We start from the raw sequence: 11,690 nt of genomic DNA, 5'->3' as shown, positions 1-11,690 counted from the left end.
CAAATAAGTCATAACCCAAGCGGCCACATAGTCACTTAAGTTCACAGAATTCACAATGTTCGACTCAGTATATATATTTAAGACAAAGTTCCATACAACAAAAACAAACATTTACTGTCACTGATGCAAAAATGTCAATAAAGTACTTCAAAACTTATTTATAAACAAGAGCTTATCACAAGTTCAACTGTTTGCAAGTGGCGGTAGAACCGAAAAAAAAAATACATTACATTATAATAAAATTCCTAATACATAGATTAAATCAAATTAAATTAAATTAAATTACATACACCATCAAGTAACAAGTAAATCAATCAAATTAAATTAATCACTACATTACATAAATAAAATTAAATAACTTATATCAAATTAAACTTAAATGTTAATTTGAAGAGGCAGATAAATCTATCTACTTCTCCAATCCAACATTGTTGGACACATGCAGTTCATACCAATGTACCCAAATTGGACTCTCAAGTTTATTTGCAATAATGTTCATGACGCCGTTGGGACTACACCGGACTCTACGCATCAGGGAAGCCGTCCGTTTACGAATGATTGCGTAATAGTCATCTACATTAGCATTCGCAAACATCCCCGACGCGCTGCAGAATCGAGGCAGTCCCATCAGCGCCCTGAAAGCATTATTGTACTGGACTCTCAGGGCACCCGCGGCTCGCGCAGTATAGTTAACCCACAGGCTGCACGTATAAAAGGTCTGACAAAATGCACGGAACAGAGTTACCTTGACCTCGGCGTTACACTTAGCAAACCTGAGGGCCACCACGCCACATCGGACCGCCAGCGCCCTACGCTCCCTTTCCATGTCTAAATTGTCACTTAGATCTTCAGTGACAATATGACCCAGGTATTTAAACTGGGTGACGCGCTTCAACGGGATCCCACGAAGGGTGGCTATATGCTGTGGACAATCAGTGGTTTTACGACCAACATTAAACACCATGACTTCACTTTTCTTGGTGTTGTAGGAGAGTCCATGAGTCTCCGCGAATGTCTCGCACACCCTCAGCAGTCCCCGCAGAGCCTCGACTGATGGGCTGAGCAACACCATATCATCTGCATAGCTAATATTATTGATAACTTTGCCATCGATAGAGCATCCGATTCCGGTATTGCTCAGCTCACCAATCAGCTGGTCCACATATAGGTTAAAGAGAGTGGGAGAGGTCAGCCCCCCCCTGCCTCACCCCACACTCCATTGTGTAAGGATCCGACAGCGCATCCCCCCATCTGACCTGGTTGTTCTGATGTGAGTACCAGTATTCAAAAACACCAATCAGGTCACCAGGCAATGTCGTATCACGGAGCTTCGACCACAGCTTACTGTATATGACCGTATCAAAGGCCATAGACAGATCAAGAAAGGCGGCGTACACAGGGGTTCTACGATCAGTGTAATACCTGACAGTATGCTTGAGCGCCAGTATTGCATTTTCGGTGGATAATCCCGGTCTAAATCCAAATTGAGCCTCATTGACATTAACATATTTGCAGAGCTGTCTCTCAAGCACGCCATCAAGTACCTTGGCAATGACAGTTGCCAACGATATAGGTCGGTAGTTGCATATGTCACTATTTTCGCCAGTCTTGTTTTTTACAATTGGTACAACTATAGACTTCATGAGTTCATTGGGAAGATATGAGTGCCTTATACAAAATGTGAAAAACATACTCAGAACTCTGGAGAGGTGAACACCCGCATACAGCAAATGCTCGATGCTCAGACCGTCGTGCCCAGGAGATTTACCTCTTGTCATATTTTCTATTATGGATGATACATCCTCTGAAGAGACTTTAAACGGTGCCTCTGAGCCAACACTCCCAGCCCCGAGCATCATCTGAGTTTCTTGCAAGGGTGACTGAACTCTGAAACGTTCTTGAAATAAATTAGCAATTTGTTTAGGGTCAACCACACCCTGAATACTCGCCGGAAGGCCCTGTCTGTGATTGAGCTTATTGGTATGTTTCCAGAAGTTCCCAAATTTCTTGGATTTGTGATGACTAGCCAATATGTCCATCTGTATTTGCTCTTGATTGTTCTGGCAAAATTTGAGTTTTGATTTAAAGAGAATCCTACTTTCAGCCATGGCATTATAGAACACCCCAGAGGAAGGTTTTCCATGCAACACCCACTCACTAAACCTCAGACGAGCCTCCCGATGAGCATCCTTTACATGCTTGTTCCAACCCACTATGTAGCCACCCCTCCCACCCTTTTTTATTAAAAAGCTCTCAATTGCAGCCTGAGACAGGGAGCTGACAATATTATCATAAAACCTATCAATGACCTCTCTATGCTGAAGGTCAGCACATCTTGTATCACAACATGAATTGAATTCAGAGGGAAAATCTATACATTTTAATTTTCCATTACAAATATTACTATACATTCTAATTTGCTGCTCATTACGATTACCCCAAACAACTTTATTACATGGTTTGTTAGACATATGCACCATAGGTTTCATCATAGCTAAGTTACACTTTACCAACAGAGGAAAGTGATCTGACCAATACACATCCGTAAGAACTTCAACCCCCGAAACTAATGGTAGGACCGATTCAGTAACAAGGCAGTGATCCAGCCATCTTCTCCCTCCATTAATATCACTCACAAATGTGTATGTGTCAGAGTCCCTCCCCAGTAGCTGCATATCAGCCGGAATAAGATTTCCATCAGTACAAAAATTTAGTACCTCGTTGTCAAACACAGTTCCTGGGTGCGCATTAAAATCTCCTAAAATTATACATGATTCAACCTCACTATTCTCTATGATCGTAATAATCTCACTCATAACCTCAGAGAATTCCACTACGTTGCCCGGATCATTAACTGGCATGTAAACCGAGAATATTAACAGCGAACCACTTCCTATTGAGGCTTTTATAGCTACCAGCCTATCACTTGAACACTGCACTACCGACACAACACTAAACAGACTTTTGCGCCACATAATAGCCACTCCTCCATAAGGCCGCCCCCTCAATATGCCTGCAGATGTATCAACTGCTGACTTACCAGTGAAACTATAGTTGATGTCCAGGTTACCCAGAAGCGCTAGGTCATGTGGGAGTAGCCACGTTTCCTGTAGGGCCACAATATCCGCACTTTGACAGAGGCTACTGATACGAGTACACCGGGCCGATCGCTTGGCACCCTTACAATTAAAACTAATGAAGTTTATATTAGATGTACTATCCATAACGAGGTGTGTTGATTTTGCCTCTCAGGTTCCCCCTATTCTTGGGTTCTAAATCCACAAATCGTCTGAAAGACACACCCTCTGGCCAAAGATTCTCATCCATAAAAATTTACATGTTTCGGAATGAATAGCTTGTAACTTCCATATTCTTTGAACTATGAAAATAACTAAAATATACTAGCTTAGCAGTTGCCACATCCGTCAAATGCCTAATACGACGAATAGCGTATGCTGCAGAACTAAGCCTTTTAGAAAGTTTTAAAATGTGAGCATGCCATTTCAAATTTGAATCTAATGTTATTCCTAAGAAAGTAGTACTATCAACAAAATCTAATCTTTTACTACTTATACTAATATCCACATTTGCCTGACGCACATTGGGAAGTGTAAACTTAATGCATTGGGTCTTATTTGCATTTAACAGTAAGTTGTTGATTGTAAACCAGTTAGAAATGGCGGCTAAAGTGCTATTCACATCATCACAGATTTCGCTACGGCGGTTCATTTTAAAAATTAGTGACGTATCATCTGCAAACAACACGATGCCAGTCTGTTTCTCAATCATGCAAGGCAGGTCGTTGATATATATCAGAGAGAGAAAAGGTCCCAAAATGGAACCTTGCGGTACCCCAATTTTTACTTTCGCTTTCGCTCCTTTCGATTTTGTATTATTTAAATCTACCGTCTGTAATCTATCACTAAGATATGATTTAATTAGTTCAACGGCAGCAGTATCGAACCCGTAATGAGCGAGCTTGAGCAGAAGAGTTCTATGATCTACGCAATCAAATGCTTTGGTCAGATCGCAAAACACTCCGATGGCATCCTGTGAGTCTTCCCATGCATTGAGAATATGAGTGACAAGAGCCACACCTGCATCTGTTGTACATTTCCCCTCAGTAAAGCCGTATGCTGACTATGAAATAATTTATTAGACTTAAAGTAACGCTGCATTTGATTAAGCATGATTCTCTCGAACACCTTGCTCAAAATTGGTAAAATTGAGATTGGTCTATAATTACCAGGATCTGATTTTTCACCTTTCTTGAATAATGGAATTAGTTTACTATACTTCATTAAATTTGGAAATATCCCTTGGTCAACACAATTATTGAATATATATGCTAAGTCCCCAGCTATAACACTGGTCAACAAAAAGAATAAAGTTGGTTGTTTCCTATGAGATTTTTTTTGTTTCTGTTTTAAATTGACGCGTATTTATCAAATACGGCAGCCATTTTCTCTAACAGCTTTTGTTTTTGAGTTATAGCTAACTACCCTCACTTGATATTTTTATTTAGATTTTCGTTTTTTTTCGGGTACTAGAACACATTTTGTTGTCGGTTTCGATATGGCTTCCTCAAGAAGATGTTGTCTGCTTAATCCAGATTGTTTTTGCTATATTTGTGGTGAATATGTATTTAAAAAATATCGAAAACCTATATCGGACTTTGTGAAAACTGCGTATCATCAGTATTTTAAAATAAAATTGTGTAATCAGGACAAGCCATGGGTTCCTCATATTGTTTGCCAGAAGTGTGTAGTATGTCTACGGTTGTGGTCCAGTGGAAAAAGAGATGGAACAATGTTCGAAACACCAATGATTTGGCGAGAACCTCAAAACCATCATAACGACTGCTACTTTTGCGTTGTGAAAATAAACGGAATCAATCCTGGAAATCGAAGTAAGTGGCCTTATCCCAACTTAGCTTCTGCTCAACGACCTCAATTAAGATCACGAGAGGTACAACCCAGCACATCTAAATCTTCTGATGATCCAAATATTTTCTTTTTCGCAAGTTTCCAGGATTAAGCAAAGAAAAATTGAAAGCAGGTATTTTTGATGGGCCACAGATTAGGCAAGTCGTAAAAGACCCCAATTTTGTCGAATCAATGACTGTAGTGGAATCCAAAGCTTGGAATTCATTTGTTTTGGTTATGAGTAATTTCCTAGGCAACAAGAAATCTGACGACCATGTTAAGCTTGTTGAGAGCATGCTATCAAACTTGCAAGAGCTAGGGTGCAACATGAGCATAAAAATCCACTACCTGCACTCGCATTTAGACCAATTTCCTGAAAATTTGGGTGATTTTAGTGAGGAGCAGGGTGAAAGATTTCACCAAGATCTTCGGACAATGGAAGGGCGATATCAGGGAAGATGGGACTCACATATGATGGCGGACTACTGCTGGAGTTTGAAACGAGATCTACCTAACGTCGTTCATGCAAGAAAATCATATAAAAGATCATTTGATAGTGTTTAATAGATATTTTGTTGAAATATGTATTAGTTTTTTGTCTTTATTTGGTCGAAATTATGAAACTGTATATTTCAAAAAGTAAAGCTGTTGGCAATCTCACAGTATTTTTTTCATAGTCAGGACCATAGAAATAACCAATAAGAGAGAAAAAAATGAAGGAAACCAGAATCGTGTTGACCAGTGTAATATTTATAATATGACATATCACAACAGCCGACATACCCCAATAATCCTCAGACTTTTTCAGATTAACTTCTTTAAAGGTATTAATAATGTCAGTAGGGTCAATATTTAAGAATTCAAATTTGGAACTGCAAATGCTGACATTATTTTTAAGTAGTATTTCAGCTTCATTAGGGCATGAGTCAATATTAGAAGTTAATTCCAACGGTATATTTGTAAAAAAATGTTCAAATAAATTTACTATTTCTGTTGTAGAGGTAATTTTCCTATCATTAAATTTAATTTCATTAATATTTTCTTTAAAATTACTTCTACCAGTTTCCTTGTTTATAACACTCCAGGTTTCCTTTGTTTTGTTAGGAGCATTACTTATTTTGTTTTTAATGAACAAAGATTTTGCATGTAGACATACTTTTTTGAAAATTTTTGAATAATTCCTAACATGGTCTACGAAGCCGCTTTCAAATCGATACTGTTTTTGGGCATATAAATCGTACAAAGTCTTTCTACTTTTGTAGATGCCAACAGTAGCCCATTCATTGAATTTAAAGTTATTATTGCATTTCCGTTTCTTTTGTATAAATGTTTTAGAGTACGCGTCTGAAATGGTAGTAAATAACTTATTATAATGACCATTAGGATCGCTGCCCGTGTAAGTTACTGCGCAAATTTTATTTTCTAAAGAACTTGTAAATTTATTGATTTTATGGGCTGTGATAGGTCTGCACATAATTAATCCATCACGTGTACTACGTTTAGTGGAAAAGGTAACTAATTGACCGCAGTGATCAGAGGGTAATTTACTAAATACATTTTTATTATTTGGTTTTTGTTCACTAAAAACATTATCAATACATTTAGCAGATGTGGCAGTGAAGCGGGTTGGTTCCAAGAAGGCATTATCTAAGTTAAAACATTTAAATAGGTTACGAAACTGTATTGTCACTGTGGAGCTAACTAACATGTCAATGTTAAAATCACCGCAAACAATTACTTTCTTATTACTTTTTGTAGCTACTATTAGAACTTCCTCCATTACATTCAGGAAATCCATAATACTACTGTTGGGTGGACTATAAATACAAATAACATTGCTCTCACAACAGCAGGAGCAATTTGAAATGAACTTCCGGCGTAACATGCTGCTTCTTCATGGTATGTCTGAGGGCTCAAATGAAGATCTTGTCCCGGAAATTGTTCATATGGCAAATTCCAAGTTAAAGATAGCCAATTTCTCAGAAGCTGATATTGCACGTTGCTATCGCTTGGGACGTTCTGCTGTTGGTAGGAAGCCGAGGCCAATTCTGATTGAATTTCTCAACATTTCAAGTAAGGATAAATTCTGGCATGCTAAGATGGTACTTAAAGGCTCTGGATTGACCCTCTCGGAATACTTGACCAGGATCAGACACCAGGCATTCATGGCAGCTCGTCAACACTTTGGTGTAAATAAATGTTGGACGCGTGATGGTTGCGTGTTGATTATCGGGCATGATGGTACGAGACATCGCGTTTACACTATTGAGGATGTCAACAGGCTTCAAGGCAACTTGCAAACAGAGGTCCCGAGCGTGAAGCCTGCTGCTGAAGTGGTGCCTGCGGGTGGCATACCAGCGGCAAAGCCTGCGGTAGTGCCTGCAGCTTCGGCGGTCGTCGGGGGCTCGTCGTCACGTCCGAAACGGGCCGTTATCAAAAAGTAGTTTCCGTCGCAATGTAACTTCGGTGACGTTTTGACGAAGAGATTTGTAAGTAGTTTAATAACTACCTTCTTACTTTTTTAATTTTTAATTTACTTTTTATAATTTATAGGTTAAATGCGGTAGTTGTTGGAATTTATGTCAGATTTGTTTGCTTTTGCTTGCATTACAGGTTTGACAATTAGGTCTCATCTGTCACGAGTCTGTCATCTGTCGACATTTTACTTGACATTGACAGTATTTCTTCTTTTTTTTTTCTCTTTTTAAAAATTACAAATCTTCGAGATGTTACTAAAAAGTGATATTTTGTCTCATTCATTAATTGTGTTCTTTTTTCTGTAAGACTAGTTTGCTGGCGGGTGGCTCAACATTGGTTTTTGCTATTTTAGCAAATAACTATATATTATATAAAGCACCTTATTATTAGTTTATTTTCATATATATAGGTATATATACAAATACTTTTTATGTGTAGTACAAATTATAGTATTCACTCTATCCCTCTTCCACTTAACGAGACTATTGATGAGTATTTTTCTGATGTCCCTAAAAACTTTAACGTCATTCATATTGATGCCCAAAGCATACCAGGTCATTATCCTGATCTGTTGACCTGTTTCGACAGCAAACATGTACATGCGATATTAGTTTCTGAATCTTGGTTTAAATCTTGTCATCCTTCCACCTCTTACTCCTTACCGGGGTTCCAACTCATTCGCAATGATCGCCCTGATAAGGGTGGTGGTGGTGTTGCCATCTACTTAAGATCTTATATCCCTTTTAATATTATTCGTGCGTCTCAAGTTACTGACTCCTCTCTTGAAGCCGAGTATCTCTTTGTTGAAATCACTCTTTCACACACTCCTGTTCTTCTTGGTGTTTTCTATAGTTCTTCTTTAAATATTAATTATTTCTCATGCCTTGAAACTATCTTAGAAGACATCATGCCCTCCTATATGCACACAATTATAATGGGTGACTTCAACACATGCTTAGTTAAAGGTGATAACCGTGCAAATTCCCTATTTTCCATTACTGATGCTTGTAATCTGACCATTCTTCCACTCCTTCCTACGCATCATTTTCCTGGTCGCGTTCCTTCTCTTCTCGATCTCATTCTTGTGTCCTCTCCTGATCTTGGTCAATGCAATGCGGATATATTCTCCTACCATGACCTTTTATATCTTTCTATCAAAATTAAACCTCCGAAACCAAAATCCAAAATTCTTCTGCAGCGTAATTTTAATGCCATTAACCTTGATATGTTGCGTCATGATGCCATAGAAAGTAATTGGGATTCAGTGTTTGAAACTGACTCCGTCAATGATCAAGTCAATAAATTTAATGACTTAGTTATAAGCATTTACAACAAACACGCTCCTATTCGACCTGTTAGGGTGAAGCACTTTCCTGCTCCATGGTTGACAGCATTAGGGCTTGTATTGCTAAAAAACACGCTGCTAAGACTAGGTTTAAGTCTGATTTAGTCAGATATCGTGACAAATATATAGAAGTTCGTAACGCTTGTAACAAGATGTGTAGGGAGGCCCAACGCCGTCACAGTCACAAGTCTGTTCAAAATGGTGATCCAGGCAGAGTCTGGAGGTTTTTAAAATCTTTGGGAGTAGGAAAGAGAAACCACAGTGTTTCCAAATCTCTTTATATTAATGGCCTCAATAGGCATTTCTCTTCTTCTTGTAATTTTGGTGGCAATGATAAAAGTTCCATATTAAACCACCTTAATTCTTTTCCACCTCCTGACTATTCTCCTTTTTCGTTTAATCTAATTACCGAATGTGATGTTCAAAAGTGCGTCCTTGCTGTAACCTCGAATGCTGAAGGGGCTGATGAGATGAGCCGTAAAATGGTTCTGCCCATACTTGACATAATCCTCCCCACTTTAACCCAAATCTTCAATAACTCCCTTTCCACTGGTTGCTTTCCATCTATTTGGAAAAATGCGTTTATTACCCCTTTACCCAAAAAACCCACCCCATCGTCCTTTTCCGATTATCGTCCTATATCTGTTCTACCTTTTTTGTCAAAAATCCTTGAACGCTTAGTTCAGTCACAATTAAATTATTTTCTTCGACAAAATCACATCCTTAATCCCTCCCAATCAGGATTTCGTGCAGGGAACAGTACCACCTCTGCACTTATCACTATCGGTGACGACATACGACTTGCCATGGACAATTCGCAGTTGACCATCCTCACGTTGCTTGATTTTACAAATGCATTCAATACTGTCGATCATGATGTTCTACTCAGTTTGATGCGCACTGTGAACATATCTCCATCGGTAATTATTTGGTTCAGTTCGTACCTCAGTGGCCGTCAGCAGTGCATCCGTGTTGATGATAATCTATCATCATGGTGTCACATCTCGGCTGGGGTATCTCAAGGCGGTGTGCTCTCTCCTTTATTGTTCGCACTTTTTTTTAACCGTATCACTGACAACCTTCGGTCTTCCTACCATCTATATGCGGATGATCTGCAAATTTATTGTCACTCTCCATTAGCTGATTTACCTTCCGCGATTTCCTCTATTAATGGTGATTTGATGCGAATATCTGACTGGAGCAGATCTTTTGGAATTAAGGTGAATCCGTCTAAAACGCAGGCAATCATAATCGGTAGCCCTTATTTTGTTTCTCGTATTGATTGGAGATTAGTGCCTCCTCCAGTTAAACAAACTCGAGCGTCTTCAAAATCTTTCTATACGTTTCATATTTGGGCTTCGCAAATATGATCACGTTTCTTCTTTCCTATGACCGAACCATCTCAACATACCCTTTTCTATTCCTGTAACTACATCTTCTTTCACATCACAACATTCCCTTATCATGCTGTTCCTTATCCGGTCACTAAATTTCACACCCAACATACTCCTTAACGCTCTCATTTCCACTGCATTTATTCTGCTTTCGTGCTTCTTTTGCCATACCCAACTTTCACTCCCATACATTAATGTCGGGACCAACACGCCCCTGTGCACAGCCAGTCGAGCCTTTTTGGATAGTTTCTGCCTGCTCATAAAGGCATGCAAAGCTCCATTCACCATGTTCCCCGCGTTCACTCTCCTTTCAATATCACTATCACACTTGCCATCTGATGTAAACTTTGATCCTAGATATACAAACTCTTTCACTTGCTCAACTTTTTCTCCTCCAATCAAAATATTACATGCTGTCATTTCTTTCTCCATTTCAAAAACCAGTGTTTTAGTTTTAGTTACGTTCACTTTCATTCCTTTCTCTTTTAAAGCTTCATGCATACAGTTTACTTGGCTGCCGACTTGCCTGCTCTATAGCAGACATTTGACGAGTAATTCATTCATCCTTAATCCACTTTCAGACTCTTTCAAATCTGTCAAACAACTATCCATAAATAGGTTGAACAGCCACGGTGACGCAACACATCCTTGCCTAACGCCTTTCTCAATCTTAAACCACTCAGTGTGCGCTCCGTTTATCCTGACACAAGCACTCGAATCCTCATATAAGGATTTCAGTGCTCGTATTAAGAGACTGCTCACCCCATGCATAGAAAGTGCTGACCACAATTCATTCCTCTCTACTCTGTCATAGGCCTTTTCCAAATCCACGAATGTGCAATAGACTTTTTGACTCTTAGCCAAAAACTTTTCGGCTATGCACCGCAAAGAAAAGACCTGATCAGTACATCCCATTCCCTTTCGAAATCCCGCTTGAGCATCCCATATTTTGTCATCAGTTTCATTCCTGATTCTATTAATCAATACCTTAGCATACAATTTGCCGACGACGCTAAGCAGGCTTATACCACGATAATTTTTGCAGTCCAGTTGTGACCCTTTTCCTTTGTAAAGTGGCACGATAACAGCCTTACACCAATCTTTTGGTACTCGGCCACTTCTCCAACACAAATTGAAAAGGCCATCTCATTCTCTTTTTCTTCGCTATAGCAGAACTCTTTCTTATTTTCTTCGCTTTTTCAAATAAACTCTCAAAATAGTCCTTCCATATCTTTAGCACACATTCTTCTCCTTTCACAACGCTACCATCCTGGCATCTGATCCTAGTCAGCTCTCTGGTTATAGTTTTTCCTCGGGCTGACCTTACGGATTTCCAGAATACTTTCAGATTTGACTGAAAGTCTTCTGATAGCCTTTTATCAAAATCCTCTTTATACTCTTCTTTCTTTCTAATCACAGCTTTCTTAACCGAATCTTTCATTTTTTTATATTCCTTACGTGCTTCATTCACATCTTCATCTATAACCTCTTGCATTCTTAAGTTAGCTTTTGCTGCTAACAAATCCAGCCATGCTTTCTTCTTTAATC

The 11,690-nt window shown here is 39.0% G+C and overlaps 2 protein-coding genes across 2 annotated transcripts; both read right to left on the bottom strand.

The window, feature by feature from the left end:
• Nucleotides 1-409: 409 nt before the first annotated feature.
• LOC106140307 (uncharacterized) lies at nt 410-1,072 on the bottom strand. The gene has a single exon (XM_013341882.2). The coding sequence runs from the start codon at nt 1,070-1,072 to the stop codon at nt 410-412; it is 663 nt and encodes a 220-aa protein (XP_013197336.2).
• Nucleotides 1,073-1,169: 97 nt separating this feature from the next.
• Nucleotides 1,170-2,861, bottom strand: LOC106140306 (uncharacterized). The gene has a single exon (XM_013341881.1). It carries the CDS (start codon nt 2,859-2,861, stop codon nt 1,170-1,172), a length of 1,692 nt encoding a protein of 563 aa, XP_013197335.1.
• Between the last annotated feature and the right edge of the window lie 8,829 nt (nt 2,862-11,690).

The sequence above is a fragment of the Amyelois transitella genome, chromosome W (genome assembly GCF_032362555.1).
Source record: "Amyelois transitella isolate CPQ chromosome W, ilAmyTran1.1, whole genome shotgun sequence".
Taxonomy (NCBI): Eukaryota; Metazoa; Arthropoda; class Insecta; order Lepidoptera; family Pyralidae; genus Amyelois; species Amyelois transitella.
The sequence above is the reverse complement of the archived record's forward strand: the minus strand, read 5'-3'. Positions and strand labels throughout refer to the sequence as shown.

Coding starts and splice junctions, on each gene's coding strand:
- LOC106140307 (XM_013341882.2), bottom strand. CDS start 1,072: ATGGTGTTGCTCAGCCCATCAGTCGAGGCTCTGCGGGGACTGCTGAGG.
- LOC106140306 (XM_013341881.1), bottom strand. CDS start 2,861: ATGCCAGTTAATGATCCGGGCAACGTAGTGGAATTCTCTGAGGTTATG.